Here is a 24,834-nt window from a genome sequence, read left to right on the forward strand (position 1 = left end):
CCGCTGAGCTGGGCCTTGATGACCCCGATCGTCAACAGCAATGACCGGGCCTCGATTTAGATCTCGAACCGCTAACCGGCGATCATCTCGTTCGAATTCGATCCGAATATAGCCTGCCCATGATGGGTTGACCCAAAATCTCGCCCCTGAAACTCTAAATTGTTCCCTTGAGGAATAACGACACTGCGCAGGGGGGAAAACGGAAGGAACAAAAAAAAATTGGATTAAAAACCTTAAAATATCTATAATTTCCCAGGGAAAGGGAGTGGACAGGAAAATTAAAATAGTGTTAATACCACCAAAAATTCACAATTATGTCAATTGTGATACTAATGTCTCAATTTTTTATTTTATTTTGTTACTATAACTCATAAACTATACCCCCTGTTGACATAAAAAAAAAATCGCCAAAACCCCAATACTTGTAATAGCTTAACCAAAGAAAAGTCTAAAAGTATTATTAACAGCAATAGCTCAAACTTCAAAATAACGAGTACTAGATGGGTGGTGGATTAGGTGGCATAATCGCTAGTAGGCGTGCGCATCGGTTCTGTTCAACTTGGGACCCAAATCGGATTGGACCGCACCGAACTGGCCATTTCTAGGTGGTTGCCGAAGGAACCGTTCCAGTTCCCAATTATTTATAGTACCATATAAAGAACTGGTCGGAACAACAGACCGGCTCATATTACTTAATTTTTTTTTATTGAAGCAGACCCTAAATTCGCAAATTAGGTGTCAATTTAGTGAAAATGCTACGAAGTAGATTAATGATTACAAAATCCAGTGGAAACTATTCGAACGTCAATTAGCCCACCGCTCCCGATCATGTAAACCATTATTTAATGAATAAATTGAAAAAAGTACCCGTTTTTCTTGTAATTGATTGGAAACTTCAACTTGTAGGGAATAGGAGGGAAAAAAAGAAAAGGAATCACAGAGGTTCTAAAACCGATCGCGGAATCGGCCCAGATCGATCGGTCCGGTTCCCAATTTCATAAATTAGGAACCGACCATGCCCGGTCTGATTTCAGGTTTGATCACCCCTAATCGCGAGCATCCTCCCCAACCCTACAAGGAAGGCAATCTGAGGCTGCCTTTTCTCCCATGAAGCTTTCCTTCCTTAATCTTTCTCAGAGGGGGGAGTACACTTGATGTACCTATTGGCTGCGAAAAACTCGAGAGCAGGTCGATGTTACCCAAACGTCAAGGGATTCGGATGCGCAGCATAAGCCGAATATCCGAATTCGACTTACCTCGTGAACTCACGAAATTGAGATTTGAGATTTTTTCTCGGTAAAAAGAATTCACACTCGTCTCAAGACTATAGTTTTAGGGGTCTTAAGCCCACTTAACTAACCCAAAAAAAGTTGCAGAGTTGGCTGAGAGAGAGAGAGAGAGAGAGAGGTGACTCGTGAACAATCGAAGGGTCGTTTTCGTCGAAGGTGGCCGCATGGCCATCGCATGCGCCAAATTCTTCCAACTTGGCCCCAACTTCACCAAACATCATGTCGTCAACTTCTTCCTAACATACGCTGTTGGCAACATACGAATCATTAGACAAAAACAAAGGAATGTGCAAAGCAAACGCAATGTCCATTGTCCAAAGAAGGGTCTTGTTCTTCCCCACCCCTGATAAAGTTGCCCGTTATTCTTGGAAATCTCTCCCACAAAGCATCTTAATAAACAAAAAAAGATTAAATATAAAAGACAAAAAACAAAAAAAACAAAAAACAAAAACAAAAACAAAGTCCCTAATGAACCCTCTCGTATAACATTAAAACTCTCACAGCTGTTTATGTATTTGGTTCTTCTTATTGTAATATACAGAACACCACTGCCCGGTCCAGCTTGATCCCCCCCAATCCAGTGGCTCCCGTAACCAGCTACACCTAAACTTCAAGCTAGCGCGAAAAAGCGCCCCACCAACCCATCATCGATCTCGTCGAACCCGAGCCAGTGCTCGATGCCAGCTTTTACTGCTTCGCCTGCATTGGCCGAAAGTAACGAGTTAAGTTAGTCGTGAAGATCAGGTGTACAAGTTAGAAATTCCCCCAGTCAAAGACAGCCATAACATGACATGGAAAGAGGAGGAACCACCAAGGAATATTCCAAGCATCGTTTGATTTCTCATCTTTCATCACACACAAGTTGAAAGACACAGGTGGGCTGCTGCATTTAACTACTACGCGTGGGGTGACTATTGGATCCATGGGTCAAACTTGCACCAACTCAACCATGAGATCAACGAAATTAAACTCAACCGCCGGTCCCATCAAATTAGTAGCTGCACCCACCTATAAAAGAGGCAAGAGCCAGCAGCTTTCTGCTTTACCTACCAACTCATCCTTAAAGTAAAATTCACTCTCATGCCCAGCCAGTTTGTGTAGCCCCCTTAATCCCATCAAGTTTCAGATTCGTATTTCTTTGAAAAAAAACAAGAGAGCATGCTCAGTTACATTGGCCCACCTCATTTTGATGTGTAACTAATTGGAACGGATTAGTTCAGCAGCGAAATTCTAGCTTTCATGGATTGCAGTCAATTATGCCTTTACAAGAAACAGAGGGGGACGGCTTTCTCAACTTTGGTTGCATATCATATTTATTTACACAAGAACAAGTACATAACAAGAATGCAAACGAACAAAATCTCTCTAGAGGTTGGACTTGTTAAATGCCAAAACTTGCAAGGGTCTTTCAGAAAACGTAGCCATCAGTTCAAGTTTGAAAAGTATCTTCCACATCATTTAGAAGCGGGTAATTACCTGGGAATACAGGAAGGTTCCAAGGATGGCGATGGCAGCACCAAGAGCATTGACGGGCTGAACGGGGGTGTGGAAAATGATGATGGAGGAGACGATCACAGATATACGTTTCATGGTGTTACCGATGCTAAACGTCAAGGGCGATATCTCGTCCAAGGACATGTATGACACCTGGTTGTAGAGATGGTAGAACACACTTTGTGCCACCACCCACCTATCATGGAGAAATACCAGCCACATAACATTTTCTTAGTAGAAGGCAATTTGAAGCTGAAAAACATCCACATCATCCTACCAATTAAAAGTATGCAACCCATAAAATCTTCTACTTGCGTATCCGCAAAACAGAACATGAAAACAAGCTCCACATGTGCAAGACATAGGACTTCACAAGATATCAGAAGCATCCATGTATGATCCAGGGGACTCTGATTAATTGATGCTTGCTTTACAACAATGATGGAATTCATCAGCATAACCAGAAACTATGGCGAACACTTTCCTAACAACTTTTTACCATCAAAGTCCACTTGACAGACAAAAACCATAACACAGGAATGCACATATATCAAACATCACGAGTTTAAATAGAAGGTCGCAAATTGGTGAAAAGCATCACTTTCCAGAATTTATTCATTCATTAAGAATAATTACACAACCCTGGCTACTTTAATTACATAAAGGATCAATTAAAAGCTAACTGTACTAGACAAGAGAGTTGGTAGTATCAAATGTTTACCAGACAAAATGGGGTCCAATGTCTGATACGGCCTTTTGCCAACCTGCTGCCCACATCTGTGGTCCCTCCACAGCAATGGCAAATGGAGTGAGAATTACAAGAGACAGGATCGACAGGCACGCATAGTAATTCATTCCACTAACAGACTTGCCCTTCATGCCTTTCTTCGAAAATATGTTTCGGAAGACAAATGCTAAATTTGATATCATAGCCCCCATGAAACCTGAAATCAGCGACCCAACAACAATGTTCATGCTGCTGAGGAATCATGATCCTCTACTAGACACATTGATCCAAAATAATATCCCCATATATTAAGCACATTCACCAAACTAACAAGCTAATGTCAGGACCAAAGAAAGCAAGATAGCTTTAATTTTTCAGTCAAAACAAAAGCAGTGTAAAATAAACTAGGTAATTTTGCACGTAAATAAATGGTCAAGAAATCAAATTCAGATAGCTCTAGTGCAGATTCTCCGAAAGTTCAAAGCAACTTATGCACTTCAGAGTTCATGCTACCCAAATTGCACCACCTATGCCCAATTGAGTGCTTAAGTTGAGCATGCTTTGCAAGGTTAAAGCTTCAAGACCCCAAGGCAATTGTGGCTTCCAAAGAAAGGCAACTTAAAAGCATAATATATCGTGTCAACACTGACATGTGATAAAATCTATGTTAAGAAAAACTAAGGTTACCAATCATGTTAAAGTTGAGCTCAGTCACGGCAGCAAGGGCGCAACCACCAATAATCGGCAGGAGGGACAAATAAACAGACACCGGAAATGTTTCGCCCAAGAGGAACCTTGAGACCAACACACTAAATGCAGGCTCGCCACTCTTGATGATGTGGGTGAACGACACTGCAACCTTCGACATGCTCACAGTTGCTGCAACATGCCCAATTGTATGTGCCAGAGCAACCTTGAATACACAGAGACAATCAGCATCTAAATTACAACTGAAACAAGTTCGTCGAGTAAAATCACATACCAGAAAAAAAAAACAAATCAATTTAATTCAGTTCAATGACCAGCGCAACGATTTAAATACCAAACCGTAGGTTTGCTTTTTGCACCAGACGACAAACAATCTTCACTCACTGTCCACTCGTGCTGATCCTACAAATTTCCTCTCTGAAAACAACAAAATTGACTCCAAAACATCATTTTCCTCCTCTTATTCCAGTTACATTTTATTCTTCTCATATCCTCGATCAACCAAAAACATGCGTAGTGAAATTCACCACATGCTCAGCAACAAAATGAAGCATTTCAACCGATAAAGCCTTGATTGTTGACACCCTAATTCAATTTTCTTGCTTGTACTCTTTATCTCCTCGTTCTTATCAACCTAACAAAAGCAAAAATCAAAACCAGAAACTTACAGGAAACAAAGTCTTCCAGAACTCGAAATCAGTCTTCGGGGTCTCGGCGATCCTCGTGGCCCAAGAGACCAACATCATGAGAGACCCACATGCAAGCGAGAGCGTGGAGGTCAACCAAGGGTAGGGGTAAGCATTCAACACCTTCTTGTTGTAGATATTGAAAACCACATTCAAAGCCCACCAAGTCGCGAAGTAAACCCCGATCTTGACCCTCTTCGCGACCTCCGACGGGGCCGCCCCTGCGTCGATCGGCTTCGACTGGTCTGCCTCGTAGGCCTCGCATTTTATCAAGTCCTTCTCTTGCTTCCTCGGCGGCGATCCGAAGGACTCGACCGACGCTATGTGAAGGGGTCTAGAGAGCGAGACGAAGGCGCATGACGACTTCTGGGTTCGCAGAGGCGGCAGGAGGGAGGATCTGTTCGAGGGGAAGATACGTTTTTTGCTGAGAAAAACCTCGGCGCCATGAACTGGGCTTAAAGACTGTTTCACCGAACAAATCATCTTCAAGCCAAGATGGAAACTTGGGTTCCTGGGTTGCTCTCAAACGACCAGACTAACCCAAAGGGAAAAAGATGATCGGAGAATCGGCGGAGATGGTACCGGCTCAGGACTTCTCGTCTCTTGAGGATCAAGAAACGCTGGTTTTGGCCTCAAGACTGGGTTTTTTTTATAATTGGGTGGGATCGCTGACGGACGCAGAGCTCGAAGACTGGGAGATCTTCACACTCTGCTAAGCCAGGAAGGCAAAACCCAAGAAGAAAAACTACATAAAACGACCAGAAAATAGGGTGATTTCTTCGACGAATGATGGGAAAGATCACGCCTCGAAGAAAGTGGGTATTTTTTGTAGTGTTTGGTGACGACGGTTGGTGCAATTAAATAGAGAGAGAGTAGTGAGAGACTCACAGCTGGGGTCGGAATTTGCAAAGTAAGGGGGGCGGGGGTGTTTGTATAATTTTCGTCGCTGAGAAACCTCGATACAAATCGAACCCTGTGATCTTTGAAATTGTCATGGGAAACCGCACCTCTTTTTGTAAAAGTGTCACCACCACCTTTTCCGTATTAGAAAAGGCCTCTCCTCTCCTCTCCTCTCCCGAGCAGAAAAGTTAAAATTGGTTTTTAATCGAGAAAACAAAGGACGACTTGAGCTACCCTAAGTTGTTCGGAAAAATTTTAAATAAAAAGACATAGAGCGCTTTCATTTTTTTAAATAAAAATTTAAAGTAAATCTTATTTTAAATAATAACTTAAAGTGTCTTCATTATTAAAAAATACAAAGTATGATCGAAGGGCATTCTTGTCATTTATTTTTTGAGATTTTTCTTTTTTTTTCTTTTTCCTTTCCCCTCCCCTGGCCATCGCCTAGACTCAGCAAAATCTAAGCTCAAAGAGAACTCGGAACCAGATATGTAAGCCTCGATCACCGACCGCAAAGCAAGGGACATGAGAAGAAGAGATGAGCAAGTTACCCAAACACGACGATAACGTGAGTGGCGAGTCAAGGGCCACCCTCACCCCCGCCTTGGCTGGTGAGGCTAGGTGATGGGCAAGGGTTGCCCTCGCCGAATTTAGTGATTGCGGCCCTTGCTCGCCTAGGCCAAGGCGACCCTTGTTTGACACTGGCTGAGGTGAGGGACCCTCTCTTGAGGCCGGCAATGACAGAGGGAAGGTAGAGGAAAAAGAAAAAGAAAAAAGAAAAAAGGAAAAAGGAAAAGGAAAAGGAAAAAAGGAAAGGAAAGGAAAATAGAAAAAGAAAAAATTCAAAAAAGTAAATGACAAAAATGTTGTTCGGTCATACCCTTCTTTGAAAAAATAAGGGCACTTTATACCCTTATTTGCAATAATGTGCGCTTCAGGCCCTTATTTGAGAAAATGAGAGCACCTTACGCACTTATTTGAAATTTTCTCTCGGTTGTTCTCTCGTCGATTGTGTCCAACTCGCCAATGAGGTAATGCCACGTCGCTCTCGCGAAGAACTTTCCATTTTTTTTTTCTCTATAATGGAAATTGTATACCCTTTAAACCAAACTAAAATTTGTTGATATCTTCCTATTTTTGCATGAGACGATAAATTTCTTAATTATCTAAATTGGTATACCCATGAATTGCCCGAGTATCTAAATTAGATGGTCGGTCTAGCGGTAATCATGGATGAACGACTTTGAGACAAATATATAGGCTCCATGGACATGCGCGATCCTCGTGATGATCCGGTTTTCCTCATAATAAAAAAATTGGCGGTAATTTCTAGTGAAAGAATATTTTCCGTTCATGCTTATTTTAAGGTTAATTGTTCAAAAGGAAAGCCCATTATTACATTGAAATTGCCACATTAGCTTGAGCAATTCAATTAGAATAAAGATTTCGTTAATGACTCGAGTGCTCCATAAAAATTCAAAATAACGAAATCTTATCATGTTTAAAACATTGTTTTTTTTCCCTCACAATGCGCATGAAATCTATGCAAATGAAAATACATCTTTATTTCAAGCAATGAATTAACATCATCGGAGTACTCATTAATAAGATCTGAGTAACGTGACAATCTCCGTTATAACCTCGTAGTGCTCGTTAACGAGACGAATAATACCTATAGATTCTATATTCTCTCTCGAATTGTTTTTTTTTTTTTTTTGGGTCGGACTCTCTAGTTGTTGGAAGTTTCCTTCCTTCTTGTCCAACCATTGTTGCAAGTCTTTTCTTTTTTTTTTTCGGTCCAACAAATTGTTGCAAGGTTGACCAGAGGATTATTCAGCGCTTATGGAAATTGAAAATTCGCCAGTGGAGAATAAATTAGAGTAATCAGAATATGCTGCTTTGAAGAGAGAAACCTACTAACGTTGGAATCTCTAGATTCGCATTCTGCGGACGTTAGAGAACTTTGTTGATTTTCATTAATTAAATGTCGAATCAACTCCTTTCCCTGTTAATAATAGAGCCGTTGTATTAATGACGTAAACATGGGGAATCAATCCAATAAATATTATTTAGGAAAAAGACACTTCAATTGTCAATATTTGTGTATGACGCTTACTTTGGTGTCAATATGTTTTTTTGCATCGCTTAAGTGTCAATTTTTTTGAAAAGTGATTATTGAAGTGCCAACTCCGATGAGGTAATTGGAATTTATTGCCTTTGGCACTTAATCATTTTTTCTCTGATTTGGTATTAAAGTGATCGTTCCAAAACCTTTGATATCACTAAATCAACCCTCTCCTTCAATATCAATATCCTAATTAGCCTCCGTACTTCCCAAAAATATCCTCAAAGACCTACAAAAGTCTTTAAATACGTAACTTTCAATATCAGAAGAGGTACTGTCTCCCTCTCCTTTATGTACCAAAGGAATTTCGAGTGAGGTGGTTATTAGGTCATAGACAACCCCTCATGTTGCCAAAAAAGAAAAATACGATCATTTTAGTAACAATTTTTTTAAAAATGATTATTTTAAGTACCAACTCCGATGAGGTCACCGGAATTTCTCGTCATTGACACTAAAGTGATAGTTTTTTCTCCGATTTAACACTTAAGTGATAAAAAAAAAAATATTGCCACAAAATGAGTACCGTACGCAAATATTGACACTTGAGATGTCCTTATTCCAATGTTATTTAAGGAAATAGCTTATTATAAACAAGTTTAAATTTTAGAAACTTATGACAATATTCTTAGTCACTTTACATGTCCATGTTTATAAAATTCTCATTCTATACATATTAAGGTGAATGGTGTGGGAATTAACAAATTGATTGCTCGTCTTCTTGATTTTTTTTAATGTTTATGCTTAGAATTTTGCTTTTTGCTTAATTAATTTTTTTGTGTCTTTTTATGGAATTTAAATGATTATTTGGACATATATTCCAAAGAAGTTAATAAGTACATGTACACGACAAAATGTAAGGCATTGGTGTTTGAATGATTTGGTCTTCTCAGCATAGCTTGTTTTTTTTTTTTTTTCCCTCAATTTGCAACTTGGTAATAGATATAACCATTAATTGTAATTGCGTTTAGGTAATGATGTAGATTTGCCAGCTCTCACGATGTACTCATCTACTGTCTCGTTCTCGAGATCACCCACATTTCGGGTTCTTGTCACATCAGATCGAGATTCTCATAAATCCTAGGTATACAATCGTGAAAGCATCCACTACATCGATTGATAAACTGTGAGACTCGATACAGGACAGAGAATTGCAGGATGACGAACCCCATGTGCAACACACATGTTCCAAATGCTAGACTTTCGTTCTTACATTGGGACCCCATTAGCCACCATTCATTCAGTTCAGACATAGGAAAACGAGAGAAGGTACAAGGGAACATGACACACGTTTGACTTGGGCTATCATACGAAGGGTGGTTACCACCTAACCCCTAATTAGTCATTTTATCTTGACCAATTGACTTAATTACTAATGTTAATCCGGAATTATTTAAATTGATTCGGCTCCAAACAGAAAACTCACTTTCTTCGGTTGTCACCCCGGTTCGAACTTAGTGAAGCACGCCTCCTCAGCACCTCCAATGGTATATACCGTACTCCATTAGGATTTGTTTATCAGTAAACGATTTTGTCCATTCGTCTTATCATTCAAGGTATTAAAATAAACATAAAGGTATATTACCTTACAGAAATAAATAAATATTTACCATATGGTCTCAAAAGCGTTCATCATCGATTGGTCAGCACCGGCTTGATATAGACACGAATATTGAACTTTGTATATGCAAAGATAAGACATCTTGTATTGAGCGCAAGAGCTTCTTAATCAATTTATTGTATGATCGAAACCAGAAAACCATCCATCAACTCAGTAGCATAGTATCTCATCTTTATTCAAAAGATATTAGCATCAAATTAAGGATCAAATCCTGGTTTCTTATTTGTTATTTTTTTATTGGTAACTCGGCACGACTTATCACTTGCCTTTTAAGTAAAATGTGATCTTAAGGCCGCATTAATTAGATGAGTAGGATTCCACAATCTACTCTATAGATAAACTTTATGCGGCTGACGAACAATGTTAGGGACGAGTTATCGATCTCTATAAACTTGACACCAAGTCGAAGCAACTCATTCTTATGTCTAAGCGATGCCCCACTTTTCGACTGATAAAGATAACCGTTTGGCCTAAACTGCGGGTTGATCATATTGACGGAAGATGTTAGGAGCAATTATGAGCACCAACTTCAAGTCTAGGACAATGCAACATTGATCCAACTTGTAATATTCATGAAATGTATGAATTATTGAAAACTTCAGCTTTAGCATTTTGCTGGAGTGAATTAGCATGAAGCCCTTCCAGTGTTATCAGGAGGCATAGCACTGCAAGGAAATATGATGCTATGCTAGACTCGTCTCTTGAGATTTCGTTTCTTTTGCAAAAGTAAAAGAATGCAGTTTAATACCATTTCGGATGGTTGAATCACTTCGAACAAAATAAGTTCAATGGTTGAAGGGTTGAGAAATCGAAGCTTCTTGTGCCAGAGTCATTTGTCTGCAAGTGCAAAGCTTCACATGTGGTTGGCATCTGTGAAGAAAGAAGGTGTTTTACTACTCTCTGATGCATATCTTGGAAGTTTTCAAGCTTCTCCTTGCAAGAGGAGCTTTTGCTGTTGTGTTTTGGTCAAACTCAATGCCTTATTGCACCAATTAGAGACTTCAAGACATGGAATGACCTTTTCTAGAGTAATCTACCACTATCTTAATGCAACTAATGCAGACAAATATGTAATCAAAGTTATGTGGAAATCGCTCTTCTGAAATCGAATATGGTGTGGGGTGTAGTTAATGCAGTTCTATTCTTGGCAAAAAACATTTTTCCTCTAGATGATGCTTTCACCGATCGCACTCTTAACAGTCCTTAAACAATTCACACAGCCTGTTTCTCAGAATGCCTCCTAAGTCCTCGTTTTGATTGAAGGTATGATTGATATCTTCATGATGCTGCGAATGTGACATCTGAGTTGGAGTTTTGAAAATGAGTTGCCGGTAAATGTCTTTGAGTTGAGTGGCTAACATGCCTCAGCAAGTTTGCCGTCTCTCCTGAAAACAATGGCGAAAGTCTTGTCACTACTCCATCTCCTCTTTCATTTCGTCATCTTCCAAAACTTGCTCTTTTTTGCTCATTCGATATGCGCAGGGTTCAGCCTCAAGCTCATTCCTAGGTTCTCTGTGAAGTCGCCTCTGTACCCAGGCAACCTCATCTGGGAAGAAAAACTCAACATGGCAGTCGAGCTCTCCATTTCTAGAGCTTGCTACTTGTATGAGCTCTCGAGCAAAAGCTCCTCTGAGGACCCAAATAACATCCACCTCAAAGTGCATGAGAACAGCCACTTTTACGCTGTGGAGCTTCAGCTCGGAACCCCGGCCACCACTCAAGTCATGCTGATGGACACCGGAAGCGGCCTCATGTGGACACAATGCCAGCCTTGCAAAAATTGCTTCAACCAAACAGTCCCTATCTTCACCCCCGACTCGTCCAGTTCCTTCCAGAAACTCCGCTGTGATCACTGGCTTTGCTGTTCAAGCTATCAATGCAGACGGGGGCAATGCACCTATTGGTATGAGTAGGGTGGTGGGGCAAGCACCAAGGGTGCGATCTCCTTGAAGACGTTCACATTTCCTTGTGGCATATGGCATGTTTTGACCCTCCTGGGAATCATAATCGGGTGCTCGTCGGATAACAGAGGCTTCACATTCGATAACCGCAATATTTCGGGAATCATGGGCTTGAGCCGATCCCCGGAGTCTCTAGTGTCTCAACTCTCTGATCAGATCAGGAATCTTTTCTCTTATTGCTTGGTTTTCACTTATCGTGAAATGACTGCTACTAGAGTTCTAAGGTTCGGGGAGGACACCACTTTGCCACCGAGGAGAGACATTAAATCGACCCCTCCATCTCAACAGAATATATCCTGGAATTATTATGTGGATTTGATGGATATCAGCGTGGGAGACTGGAGACCCAGATTTCCTCCTGGAAAATTTGACCTGAGGAGCAACGGAAGCGGCGGATGCGTCATAGACAGTGGTGCCATGGTCACTCTTCTGCAAGAGGACGCTTATGATCCCGTCTTGCACGAATTCGAGCAACATTTTTCCTCCTTTGGTGTCAAAAGGGTCTACAGCAAGTCCCGGGATTTGTGGTTTTGCTACAAGTACAACCCCAAGTTCTGTGCTTATGCCTCAATGACATTCCACTTTCGAGGGGCCGATTATGTTGTCAAGCCAGCATATATGTATTTCATCTACGCAAGCGGGGATTCTTCCGTGTGGCATTAGCGTCTTATCGGGAGAACTATAGTCGGGGCATTTCAGCATCAGGATATGAGGGTCGTGCATGATCTTAATCTTGGTGTGATCCGATTTGCTGCTGAAAATTGTGCCCTAGAAACTCTTGACGATTGGTGAATTTCACATGGTCTGTTTTAGTCATTGCAGGAAAAACCCGTCATGGGTGTTGACTTAAACATACAGGTTGGTCATTTCACCATGCTGAACAGACACGATGTTGAATCTTCCTTCATAAGGAAAAAAAAAAAAAAGGTAGGGATGCTCGATTCAAAACCGTGTCTTCCAAATGCAATTCTCAATACTGAGCCATGAATATGCAGAAAAAAACCAAGATAGGGCTAATGGCTGACCCCTTCCGATTGCCATGCTTTCCATTGAAAATACAATGCAGGATTCTTTTGGATGCGTTTATCTCAGTGAACGGACCAAAGAGGAGGGGAAGTTGTGAGCAACTATTTAGGCCCAGCTCAATGTGTGCCGGCCTTTCTCTTCTCTGGACCTTTGGCCATGTGTTTTGCATATGGGGGACCGTCCGCTGAGTAGTCTTTTATTATCAGAACATTGGAACTTGGAAGGATCTTAACATCTTCATGTGCTTACAATTAAGAAGCAGCAAGATCACTTCGCGGTGCCTTAAACATCAACTTGGTTGTATTCACTACTGATGAAAATTACAATGTCAAAGATTGATTGGCATGACAGCAAAGTTATGGACTAGGCTCTTTAATCATCCCAAAGAGGGGGACCGACTTTTGCTTCTTGACTTATGACAGGTCACTCCCATCAGCAAGTGTTGTGCATAGCCAACTTGCGTACAGGTGAATTGGACCCTATACAATTGTTAGTCCTATGTTGGGCTAGATGGCTTTCATTAAAACACTTCGGCACTCTTCCTCTGCACCAAAACTTTCCTGTGACTTTGCTTAGAGCCATCCCAACAAAGCTGAAACTCAATCTTGTTGCCCCCTCTTGGCAACATTAGTTTGAAATTTGAAGTTACATCTTCAGCTCCTAGATGATCTTTGACCACAACTTAGTAGATGCACCAATCATGTCAACAACCACTGGAATTAGCATGCTGGATTTAGAATCCTTTTCTTGCAAGATCACAAAACATACAATGGAATAAACAGGGTTAGTTGAGCTGAAATGGCCTCAACTACTTTATCCTCCAATAGCAGGAGGGTTGAAAATTAAAGCCTTTTGAGATGAGTCATTGTCTGCAAGTGCAAAGCTTCACATGTCCCGGCATGTGAAAGAAATCTGTAGGGCACCCGTGGGTTAGCGTTCATGTGGCCATTTCATTCATGTGCTCTCTCATTGCCTTTTGACAATGAAATGATGTTTCATTATTGCTATTATTTTTCTTTATGAGACGGCGCACAAGTCTCAAAATAAGAAGAGAGACGGCTCGTAGCTGGTGGGACAAAGACTTAGTGCATATGTTAGGATTCGGCGCACAACTACATTGAAATATAACGTAAAAGCAAGAAAGAAAAATCAAAACACAATATTTATCTTGATTCACTCATTAATTAGGGCTACATTCAGCAGTGGATTTCACTATAATTAGCATATCACATCTCTTTATTACAGTACTCAATTATAAGCGAAAAAGAGTATATACAAGTAGCAATAATTCATGGGCCCAAATCCAAACTACTAATGAAATACTTGCTCAAACTATAAAAGCATTATGGCGTCTAGGGGAAGTTGCCATCTTGAGATCCCGCCGGAGCTGCTTTTCCAGACCCTCATATTTTCGAGTCAACGGGAAGTATGAACCATACCCTAATATAAATAACGGTCCAAGCGCACCGAAAGGAAAGGTCGAGATGGCCTCTCCTTCTGCGAAATTTGGCATGTAAGCGGCACCATCTGTAGACGGTTTGGAAGACAAAGTGGGTTCTTGTTTTGATAATGAGATGATGGTTGACGATTCTTGAAAGAAGCATTTCTCTAACCAAGACCAACGAAGAATACATATCACCTAGATGTTTTAGAACAATCTTTCAATGAATCGCTGTTAGATTCGACCCCCTACGGTCTGACAATTATTTTACTCAGACAATCATTGGATTTCATCCGTGTCATTGTTATCCACCTAAAAACAGAAGACTCTTGCCTCGGCTTTAGGGGGGATTCTCAATAACGATGCATGTCTTCTTCTTCTTTTTTTGCTTTTTTTCCTGTCATTATTGATATGAGAAGACAACCCGAAAACGATGATTACATGCTCAAAACGTGCTTTGTTAAAACCCTTCCTCATCTTTGGAAAACACCATAGAACAATGTCTAAAAGCTATGCAGAACACGCTGTTCGTCCTAATCTTAACTGGAACAACTGGATGCAAATATGTGGAATCAACATGTCGCCTCGCTTTGAGGTAGCTGATTGTGGACATATAACAAAGCATCCAAAGCAATCTCAATCTAAAGAACGCCTGATGCGACATGAGGTCGATAATGAATGGTTAGATTTAGAACGATTCTCCATGTTCTGTATCTTAGTCCAAAATAGGAGTTTGGGGTATGGGGTCTTGAGGTGTTAAAAGGCTCGGAGGAAGTAGCTAAGAAACGTGGAAGGCCAAGTTACAAAACTACAAAACATGACAGTTCAAATGTTTGTGTGGAGGAAGGCAAAAGAGAAGCGATGGAGGGACAATAGGATGGACATGACCCCTCACTGATTGTCCTATTCACTGAACGTCCTCAACAGAGACAATGTTGGATCCTTTGTGCTTCACATGGAAGACTTTTCTTTTCCCTTAATTTTATGACATTCCCGATTAAATATTAGAACAAACTTCTCTATTCTATGTTCATAAATTTGTTGGGCATGCCGCATTTTTGGTTGTAAGCTGCAAAATAGTTATTGTGTTATTAAGATTGATTTGAGCTTGGGGAAGATAGTCATGCTTGATTATTTCTCTAGTTTTGAAGTTGGATTTTCCATACGAAACGAGAAAAAAAATAATTTTTAGCTCATTTCTCGGGTTTCAGCCAAACAACGAAAAATATCATCATTTCCTCGAAAATGACTTTCTAATTTTTTTTTCCTAGAAATGCCACATTTTTGGTTAAATAAACAGAGCCTAAGAAAATATTATTCTCACAGTTGCCCTTCTCCCACATGGTTTTTCTAATAAGAGTATCTTCCATTTTCATGCTTTCAAAATCAACCGATCAAACGGCAATCATGCCTTACCCAATCTAGTAGAAAAATTGAACCAATTCTACATCGACTAGGTTTTTTCTATAATCCAAGTGGACCTATACTTAACAATATGGCATCTGGTAAGGTGTGAAGTTAGTTCAAATGTCATGCAACTTGCTCTTATTTTTTTGTAGAATGTTTTTGCAATCTTCCCTTGGAAACCTTGTAATAAGAAGTTCATTAGTTCCTCTAAGCCAACTGCTAACCAACCATTTGAACAACAAAGGCGAGAAAAGGTCAACATCATAAGCTCCATCTTTTCTGATAACAATGTCCCAACAGCTTCATTACATTAATTATTTCATCCGCTGATGGATATCGACAAGGCCAGTGTTTTAGTATATGTTGGAAATGTTTTAAAGGGCAAAACAAGATTAAGATTTTGCTGCATCCTCAATTATTATGTTGATCTCTTCCTATAATATACGAAGTGGTCCTTCTTTACGATCTGAAGGTCACATCTTGTGGCTGTGCATGCTGCTTTGAGTTACATTGAAAGAAACTTAATGATCAGAGAGAGGAAAAAGTCACTCTCATCATTTGTTGTGCCTGTGGCATTACGGCACCATATTTGATTGCAGAACTATTTTCATGGTAATAAACTAAGCCGCTTATAGTGACGTCAAAGTATTAAATACCGAAAAGTCTTCTTTAGCTAGGGATGATGTGGAGAGACTTGAGACCAAGAACAAGTCCAATTCCAACCGCCCAAGAAAACTAAACAATAATGTGACAAAAGTAAGTGGAGAAAATTGTAAAAAAAAGTCCTAAATTTATTGTAATTATGCCAATTCAGTCCTAAACTTTTTTTTTTTTGCCGATTGAATCATACACATTTTCTATTTGTGTCAATCCAGTTCATCCGGCAAATTTTGGTCATAAATTGCCGACGTGGTGTGACTAGAGCCGATGTGGATAATTTTTAATAATAGTTCGATATTTTTTCAAATTTTTTACTTAATAATTTTTTTATGTCTTTTTTTTTATTTTAGTAGGGCCGGCAAGAGGCCGCCAACCACCATCGAGGCTTGGCGACCTCCACCAGTGGCTGGCGGCTTCTTGTTGTCTCTAAGGTAAAGAAGAAAAGAAAAAAAAGATAGGAAAAAAATTATTAAAAAATTAAAGGATAAAACAAAAAGTTTGAAAAAGAATAAAAATGTCATTTAAAAATTATCCATGTTAGCGTCGCTGCATCACATTACTAATTTTCAGTTAAAATTGATCGGATGGATTGAATTGGCACAAATACAAAAATGGTAGGATTCAATTGACAAAAAAAAAAAAAAAGTTTATGACTGAATTTTTATAATTGCAATAAATTTAAGACTTTTTTTTTTATATAATTTTCCCAAATTCGGCAACAAGATTATTCCACCTACAAAGCCTAGAAAATCTTGTTGAAGTGTACATGTATTTTATATAATCAGATAACTGGTTAGGTCAAAACCTCTCCCTTTCTCTCTCTCTCTCTAACCTTTCCCAACCCCCCAATGGGGTCCACTCCAATATTCCAAAGCTTACATTGTATTCTCAATTTTTCTATGGTGATGTATAAGTGCTTTGTTTGTCTTCTCAAAACTCATGCCAACATAATTCACGGAGCTTCAGCTTTTCAACTTCCCTTCTGCTTCGTTCCGTCCTTCCTTCCTCCGCAAATGGGCGACTCCAAGAACTATCGGAGTGAAAACTTCTCGTGCAATGAGAGATCGAGCAGTCACTCTGGTCAAGAGAGTAGTTGGACGCCATACTTTGTGGATTTCCTGATGAATGGCCAGGGAAAGAACGACTCCTCGTCGGGTTATGAGGATAGTTCTTCTGTAGTCTCCGACGCTGCTACATCGGTCGTGAAGAAGCCCGTCGAGAACGATCACGCCGGAAGCTGTAAGAGATTGAGCTTTAAGAAAAGGAGAAAACGACCTATTGATGATGCTCTAGAGGATACAGCTAGTTCTCCTGTCAATAGTCCCAAGGTAGATGATCCTTATTAACAAAATTTCGTTTATGTCACTCGTCGATCTTCGGTCATATGGTCATGATGGAAGGGATACCTTTTCACCGGCGCATGGGTTTTGTTAATCAACTGTCTAGGTTTGTGGCCTGCAAAAGACAATGGATTCCCACCCCGGACAGAAAGAAGATAAGTTATCCAAGGTAAGTCACGCAACTCTTTACATTGTTCTACTTTTTATAGTTTCTCAATGGAGTAGATGATGTCATCACTCCGACTCATGTATCAGAGGAGGGTCTAATCTTTCCATTTGACAGGATGATGCAGCTACTTCAGGCCAAAACGATGAGATCAGTATCGATTTAGGATTCGTTGGAAGAGGTAATGGTAATTTTTCGGAGCTGAAAAAGAGAGGTCTTTGCCTGGTTCCGATGTCCATGATGATGAAATACCGAGGCTGATGATACTATCACAAAGCTCATAAACAGTTTGTAAAGGGAAAACTACCATGTGGCTCAATAGCTCTTCATGTATATGAATTATGCTGAGTTATACCGGTCGTTAGCTTCTTAATCCTTTCCAGATGCATTGGATTCATCCTTCTTGTTGATGTCATTATCCATGCGTAAGCTAAGATGAACCATTTGATACAATTTATTGTGCATACAGTGACTCACCACTAGGTTTTTGCACGCTACATGTCAAAGCAAGCAAAAGGGAACTAGTTAATGCAAATGCTGGCATTACCGCATACCTAAACAAGTAATGCAAATCCTATCCAAATGGTCCACCTAATTCACTTTACTTCAGAAAAGTAGGCTGATATTGTCAAGGATTTGCTGTAAAGTCTTGTTGGCAATCATTAATCCTCTATAGTTTGCCAGGTATTCAATGGAGTTCGTCGCTCTATCTAGTGACAATTTCATCTCGAATCACATCCTAGGTTTTCTTTTCCTGCCGGAATCGCATGTGGAACTAAAAAGTCTTTGTTTCAGTTGATTGAGAGGTATGTACCAAATTCTGTCATTGTCACATAACCGCCCAAGGGGTTGCTTACCCTAATGATCTTCTCAACAAATTTTTCCCCACTAGGTTTCCTTTCTCGAAGAAATCTTTTCAATTCTTCTCTTCTCTTGGGACCTTCTGGGCTTTGACTTCTTCACCCTCGTGTTCCTCAGTATCCTCAGCAAACTCAACCTCCTTTGTTGTTAGCTGCAGTTAGAACTTAGCAGCACAGATGTTTGTAGGACTTTCCCAATGCATTGTACACTACCAAAGCACTGTGGATTCCTATTCCTTTGGAATAAAAGCTAAACCGGACCAATCTACGTACAGCAAACAAGTATGATTATTTGAGAAAATGAATGATTCCACAGGGATTTTCCTGAATGTGAAGTACTCTTCTACAGTGATTAACTAAATGTTTTAGCAATGAATCCAAAACTGATGATAAGCCGCAAATATTGGATAAGGAGATATTACCGTGTTTTGTTATCTTCTTGATAAAACCTACTCCAACATGATGAATTGATAGGAAGTCTCATATTAACACCATGAATGCTAGCTCGAGGCAAAAGTTCGAGTAGGCTGTTAAGCGTGCGTGTGATTATTGCATGATCAGTTGTCGGGTTGTTGTATTTAGTCTCCTTGCTTAGATATATCTAAGCGTATAGAAAGTACTCACTTTACAAGCTAAGCCGACAAGGACGCTGAGTCTCTACCTCATATTCTAATGTATTCCGTAGTATAATTTAAGTAAATGACGAACCCATTTGATAAAACTATATAGTAATGAGTCACCAAACTCAATAATTATGGAAGTTAGAAGAAAGGGTGTTGGGCAAACCTCAATGCCAGCTGCATATATTCTGCATGAAAATGCAACGAACCCTTGTCGTCGCCATATGTATTATCTCGCCTTCACAAGGCAGAATCATTTTTGCACACGAGGAACGTTATGATTCCGAACTATGGTGTTTCAAATTCTATAGAGAGGATGTTCTCTACCGGCACAACCACCACAACCCATAAACTAGCTCTTAGAGACAGCTAGCGAACCATAATATTCCAAACATATGGCGCTCAAGAAATAATTTGCTTTGAAAGGACGTATCTTGGTCTTATGCAAGTGTCGATGGACATTCTCCAGTTCCATCCACATGATTGATAATGATGTGTTCTCGCATCACCAGCTCCTCCGAAATAATGCATGAGGTAAATTAGATTACTCTGGATTGTTTAGTTTTCTGGATAGATTGAATGTATGCAAAAGAATATCAAGATGGTTCGCGTGTCGGTAAGAATTTCGAAAGCCACATTTCATTTTGGGTGCGCACAGTATGTTACTCTTCTAATGGAATTGACTCAGGGGTCTATCGATCAATTGGTGCACCAAACCCGGGTTGTTGCTAGAAGCTAGAGTGCCAGATTCGATCGATGATCGTGGTCAAAATACAGCCCTAGAGTCGATGACGATGGTGTCGGTGGTGATGGCTAGCATGTGGACGATGATATTTTAGCAATTCATTGAAGTAGCGTATCGGATGACCGGTATGCAGTTACTTTAGAACACACTGAGTTCCAAAAAATACTCATATGAGCTTCAGTGGACTCATTTTGGACGGTGTCAATCACCGACGAGCAGCGTCATGGAAAAGATGTTTCCCCACAATGACATTTCTCAAATTCTGGCAAACCAACGTCATATGCTAAATCATTAAGAGAATTTTGAGAACATTTGAACCGTACTGAAATGAAAAGAAGAGAAGCTGAACAAATTTGCAGAGAGACAGGAGTTCGCTTTATTCCAATGACCTTTTCCAAATTGAAACTTTACATGACATCCCATTTTCCCGTTATCTCTGTCTACAATGGTCTATTTCTTCTCAGGAAGCTTCTCTAGCAACTCTGGTATAACCTCGAAAAGATCGCCGACAAGCCCATAATCAGCAACCTGCGGTTTATCATTCCAGTTAAGCAAGGGACGCTTGAAGAGAGGTCGCTTCTCCAAGAAGCTCCCTTCGAAGCTTAATTTTCTCAAGAAATCAAGAAGGGAATGAATAATGAGTTTTACTAGCATACCAAGCAAATTTACTTTTTCAGTGTTAGCTATTCACAAGAATACTGTCGAAGAAAAATGTTATGCTGAAAAAGAATTCTTTTGAAATATCAGAGGTAGAAATGATTTCTATCCTTCAATCAAGAGGATTTATAACCATTTGCATTCAGAATAAATCCACAGCTAGAATCCTTGATTTCTGTGCCCATTAGATACCCTAGAGAGAGAGAGAGAGAGAGAGAGTTCACCTGAAAAATTGGAGCATCTGCATCTCTATTTACAGCGACTATGACCTTGGAATCTCTCATGCCAGCAAGGTGTTGAATGGCTCCGGAGACTCCAAAAGCCATGTATAATTCTGGGGCAACAATTTTTCCAGTTTGACCAACCTGAGAGCAAAGTCACTCATAATTTAAGGCCATATCCCGGATAATGTAACGCATACGCAACCTGCTACAAGCTACAGCTGCACCATTTAGCGGTATGCTGAAAATGACCAAGCTGAAATTTACATTTTCATGTGAAAAACAAAATAGCACATGGAATAATTTTTAGTTGAAGCGTGATTTTGGTGTAGTGAACAGCACAAAACCAAAAAGAGCTCAGAAAACTAATAGCCCGCAACCTTTTCATTGCACTCTGTAGCACTTAAACAGTGATACGTGTCTTTCACCTATTTCTTTTAGGATTTGCACTTAGACAAGATGGTTGGCTGAGTTATACAGTATCAAGAATTAGAATGGGATCTAGTCTCAGATACAAGCTGAAACAACACTCTGGTAGACAACAAATGGATTTTCATCAACAGAACCATGCAGTGATAAAAAAGTTCAAATACCAAACCAAGATAGCAAGGATAGAGATGCTACCTGGAGGTCGTTTGGCACAAACCCCGCATCAACAGCAGCACGTGTAGCACCAACTAGAAAAAGGCAAAAATGCATCAATGTAACCAATCCCTTCTCATAAAGATACAAACTGAATTCATTCAGAAGTAGAAGTGACGAGCAGTATCATATCCCACACAATAAACACATCACTTCAAAGGCATGGCCAAAAATCATTATGGGCCATGCCACATTGCAATTTCTTTTGCCAGGAGAGTGAGATGGAAGAAGTTGCAATGCAGTTACGAAGAAACATGTCTTCAAAAGAAACCATAAATTTTGGACCAACCTGCTGCACCAAGCTTTTCTGCTAGCTTCTCTAACATTTTGAAGTTTTCAGCACTTTTCAGTCCTCGACCGCCGGTGACCACAATCCGTGAATTACCGAGATCAGGGCGTTCACTATCTTGGGATGTCAGTTTCACATACTGAGATTTACCAATTGTATCTGCTAAGAGGAGTACGAAGTAAGCACTTCTTCTTCTCTGGTTTTTGAATGTCATATGTCATCATATCTCCCATGATATGCATGCTTAGCGGGTAAAGACAGCACTGCAGAGTAAAGTGAATAACTGCGGAGGATGCAGAAATATATATAGAGTACTGAAAGATTTCTGTCCATTTTATAGGGGTATAACTGTATTGGTCAAGATTAAATAGATCCTATCAATAAACAGAACTTATGCCTATGAAGTAGAAAAGGCAAACAGACCTTCCTCAAAGGTTGAGAGATCAACCTGAGAAATAGGAGCCTTGTGAGCCTTTGAATCTGTGGAATAAGGTTGCACCTGAAAAGATGTGGATCTGATGGTCAACATACATGGGTGAGCACCAGTATATCGAACTGTACACAGTGCATTTCCTGCATAAATGGGCCTGCCAGATAGAAATAAGACAGCATTAGATTGAAGCCTAGTTTAGCTGAGACAAACCACCAGCAATAACCGAGCATCTTTATCATTGTATTGGATCTCATAAGGCAAAAAAATGTAATCCACTGAATGACTTGTCACTGTCACTATAGTTCTACAAGCAACGGATGCTTATTATGCTTTTATAAACTTATGATCATTGACCAATTTGATTCCAGTATTTAGCATGTATGGAGCTTGACACAATTAAGTTAATGAATGGGCTTTCTTAGGATAGAATAAATAAACAGTCCTGAATTGCACACTAAAAGAAAAAGCTTTTTCCAATATAAAGGAACTCCATCATACCTAACAAACGTTGTTGATTCTGAAATTCCTATAACATCAGTAACTGGAGAGACATCTAAGAGGGCAGCAGCCCGAGGGAGTATATTCTTCCCAAATGAACCAGACGCAACAACTATATGCGAGAAATTCTCTCTCTGCTGAACTAGCTGGATCAGTTTTGCCCAAGGTTCTGCAAGAGGATGTATAAATCTATCTGAATCAGCAACAAGTACCTACAAAGTAGAAATCAGCATGCAATAATCAGATGATTAGTTGATATCTTTAGGTTGTCCTGCAGTGTAAGAAGCACATATGCAGATTTAGACTACTTTTGTATCGGTATAGGCAGTTAATTTTTCTTAGCTTCTACGCCATAGGGAACATGGTATAGATGCTTAAGTGGGCTATAACTACAGAACAGCATTTTGATACCTCTTATCCGACATAGGATATCCAAACATAACAATAGATTTATCCACATTAGTCCGAGTAAAATTCAGAGAAGCAAGCTCCATGAAAGACAGACATTTTCTCTCTTTTTTGTATGCACTATCAATGAAGAGAGAAACTAGAACAAAAGAAAAGTAGGTACCACCTTAGAAACAGAAGGATGACAAGAGACAGCATTGGCAGCTGCCTCTTGTAGGGAATGACCTGAGCCGGCCAACAGCATCGAAATTGAATTGTCCTTGTCCAGAGACTTTGCCGCCTCGACTGCACTCAAGGATGGTGCCTTGATAGAACCGCCTTCGTGTTCGGCTATAACCAAAGTGCTAGCCTTTTTCCATTAAAACAAAAAAGCAAATGAGAGATTGATAAATGCTTTCAACGGTTGGCAAGTGTTTGCAGGGGAAAAAGAGAGAACTTTTAAGAGCTTAACTACAGCAATCATCTTCAGTCACCCACGCATTCCGATTAGGCAATAGCAATAGTTCAACACCAGCAATAAAAGAGCTCGCAAATTGCACGTTTATTCACCAATTGGAAAACTGGGTCATTCATCAAACACTTGCAAAACACATCCTATTCTGACCCATTTACCTATAAACTCACAAAGATCATCTCCGTTTCTTGATCAAGATCACACCAAATTCCAAGGAAACAAGAGCAACGACAAGCGCATGGATTGATTGGCTCCTGAGTCCCCCCCCTCTTTTCTTAGACGATTCAAATCAATTTTACGCGCTCGATGTATTGGTTAACACATGAACATACTCGAGAACTTCAGTAAGGTCACAGAATTAGAGTAGACGAACATACGAATCTGGAAACGGGACTGACGGAGAGAAACCGGCAGGTAGGCAATCGAGAGGTGGTTTTTCTGAGAGCTCCGATCAACACCCGGGTCGCCATTTTTATCTCCTCTGGCACTTCACTGGATTATCGTGTCCGGGTCGAAGTGGAGAGCCGCTTTATCAATCCCGAATCCTATTTTGCATCGTCTCCGTATGATGAGGATGAGTGCAGCACGATGCGTTGAGAGTAGATCCCGGTGGCATTCCTATCCCAACATCCCATGTCCTTTGGCAATTATTTATGTAAGGGATAAAGCGCGCAAATGATCGCAAAACTTTGATCAAATTTGTGATATCTTCAGTAAATTTTTGGTTTGTGCAATAAGAATCATTAACTTTGGCTCAATATGTAATATTATGTTTAAATTTTAAAATATTTAAAAATCATATTGAACAAATTAAAAGTTCATGAACCCATTGAATATACTTAAAGTGTTAGAGAAAATTCCAAACAAGAGTCAGAAATGCTCTTATTTTATTAAATAAAAACTCGAAATGCTTTCATTTTCTCAAACAAAGCCCTAAGTGGCATAACAAGTTTCAAATAAAGGCCTAAATTGGCCATGGAGTCTCAAAAAAGGGCTTGACCTATTTGGCATTTTTGACATTTCCCCATTTTATTTTATTTTTCTTTGTTTTTTTCCTTTTTCTATTTTTAAAAAAATAATTAAAAAAAACACACACACACACATACAAAAGCAAGAGAGCTGCGGTCGGCGCCCCACCGCTAGTGGGGGTCGGTGAAGGCCGGCGGGGTCTTTGGCTCCTCGACAAGGGTCGGCGACCTCGCCGACTAGAGGCGAGGGCCGGCAAGTCCGTTCCTTGATCTAGGCAAGGGTCGCCCTCACCAAGGCACCATCGACCCTATCGGCCTCCCCATCCCCTCGGCGGTGGGGCGACCACCTGACCCTTTCGCCTGCGTGTGTTTTTTCTTTTTTTAATTTTTAAGAAAACAGAAAAAAGGAAAAGACAAATAAAAAAGAAAAAAAATCAAATAAAGGAAAATGATGAAAATGCCCTTGAAATTAGGCATTTTTTTAGATTCCA

At 40.0% G+C, this 24,834-nt stretch overlaps 3 protein-coding genes across 11 annotated transcripts; 1 reads left to right on the forward strand and 2 right to left on the reverse strand.

Annotated features, from left to right (window-relative positions):
• Window positions 1-1,578: 1,578 nt before the first annotated feature.
• Window positions 1,579-5,400, reverse strand: LOC115749920 (glucose-6-phosphate/phosphate translocator 1, chloroplastic). 2 transcript variants are annotated; one of them, XM_048274345.1, is made up of 6 exons: window positions 4,887-5,400; window positions 4,198-4,423; window positions 3,505-3,727; window positions 2,766-2,979; window positions 1,929-1,988; window positions 1,579-1,879 (listed from the first exon to the last, which is right to left on the reverse strand). In XM_048274345.1, exons 1-5 carry the CDS (start codon window positions 5,385-5,387, stop codon window positions 1,977-1,979), a joined length of 1,176 nt encoding a protein of 391 aa, XP_048130302.1. In that variant the 5' UTR covers window positions 5,388-5,400; the 3' UTR covers window positions 1,579-1,879; window positions 1,929-1,976. The 2 variants fall into 2 exon arrangements, with proteins under 2 accessions (XP_048130302.1, XP_048130303.1); XM_048274346.1 differs by lacking the exons at window positions 1,579-1,879; window positions 1,929-1,988; window positions 2,766-2,979 and adding an exon at window positions 2,261-2,297.
• On the reverse strand, window positions 5,374-23,997 carry LOC115749921 (electron transfer flavoprotein subunit alpha, mitochondrial). 8 transcript variants are annotated; one of them, XM_048274350.1, is made up of 8 exons: window positions 23,753-23,997; window positions 23,088-23,270; window positions 22,514-22,725; window positions 22,006-22,169; window positions 21,583-21,744; window positions 21,276-21,328; window positions 20,628-20,654; window positions 5,374-5,777 (listed from the first exon to the last, which is right to left on the reverse strand). In XM_048274350.1, exons 1-8 carry the CDS (start codon window positions 23,843-23,845, stop codon window positions 5,607-5,609), a joined length of 1,065 nt encoding a protein of 354 aa, XP_048130307.1. In that variant the 5' UTR covers window positions 23,846-23,997; the 3' UTR covers window positions 5,374-5,606. The 8 variants fall into 8 exon arrangements, with proteins under 8 accessions (XP_048130307.1, XP_030542822.1, XP_048130308.1 ...); XM_030686962.2 differs by lacking the exons at window positions 5,374-5,777; window positions 20,628-20,654 and adding exons at window positions 19,999-20,301; window positions 20,655-20,795 and having other exon boundaries at window positions 21,583-21,741; XM_048274351.1 differs by lacking the exon at window positions 5,374-5,777 and adding an exon at window positions 19,999-20,301 and having other exon boundaries at window positions 20,541-20,654.
• LOC115749922 (vascular-related unknown protein 4-like) lies at window positions 16,951-17,963 on the forward strand. The gene is made up of 3 exons (XM_030686963.2): window positions 16,951-17,370; window positions 17,489-17,551; window positions 17,666-17,963. Exons 1-3 carry the CDS (start codon window positions 17,056-17,058, stop codon window positions 17,807-17,809), a joined length of 522 nt encoding a protein of 173 aa, XP_030542823.1. The 5' UTR covers window positions 16,951-17,055; the 3' UTR covers window positions 17,810-17,963.
• Window positions 23,998-24,834: the final 837 nt, after the last annotated feature.

Source organism: Rhodamnia argentea, chromosome 2 (assembly GCF_020921035.1).
Source record: "Rhodamnia argentea isolate NSW1041297 chromosome 2, ASM2092103v1, whole genome shotgun sequence".
Classification (NCBI taxonomy): domain Eukaryota; kingdom Viridiplantae; phylum Streptophyta; class Magnoliopsida; order Myrtales; family Myrtaceae; genus Rhodamnia; species Rhodamnia argentea.

Bases quoted from the DNA above. Each gene is read 5' to 3' on its own strand.
- LOC115749921 (XM_048274349.1), bottom strand. From the start codon at position 23,845: ATGGCGACCCGGGTGTTGATCGGAGCTCTCAGAAAAACCACCTCTCGA. The intron at 21,329-21,582 runs GTTGGTCCAAAA...GCCTTTTTCTAG, and splicing joins AGAAAAGCTTGGTGCAGCAG to TTGGTGCTACACGTGCTGCT. The intron at 20,796-21,275 runs GTAGCATCTCTA...CTTTGCTCTCAG, and splicing joins TTGTGCCAAACGACCTCCAG to GTTGGTCAAACTGGAAAAAT.
- LOC115749920 (XM_048274345.1), bottom strand. From the start codon at position 5,387: ATGATTTGTTCGGTGAAACAGTCTTTAAGCCCAGTTCATGGCGCCGAG. The intron at 3,728-4,197 runs GTAACCTTAGTT...CGCTGATTTCAG, and splicing joins GCTCAACTTTAACATGATTG to GTTTCATGGGGGCTATGATA. The intron at 2,980-3,504 runs GTAAACATTTGA...TCTCCATGATAG, and splicing joins ATTGGACCCCATTTTGTCTG to GTGGGTGGTGGCACAAAGTG.
- LOC115749922 (XM_030686963.2), top strand. From the start codon at position 17,056: ATGGGCGACTCCAAGAACTATCGGAGTGAAAACTTCTCGTGCAATGAG. The intron at 17,371-17,488 runs GTAGATGATCCT...TCAACTGTCTAG, and splicing joins CTCCTGTCAATAGTCCCAAG to GTTTGTGGCCTGCAAAAGAC. The intron at 17,552-17,665 runs GTAAGTCACGCA...TCCATTTGACAG, and splicing joins AAGAAGATAAGTTATCCAAG to GATGATGCAGCTACTTCAGG.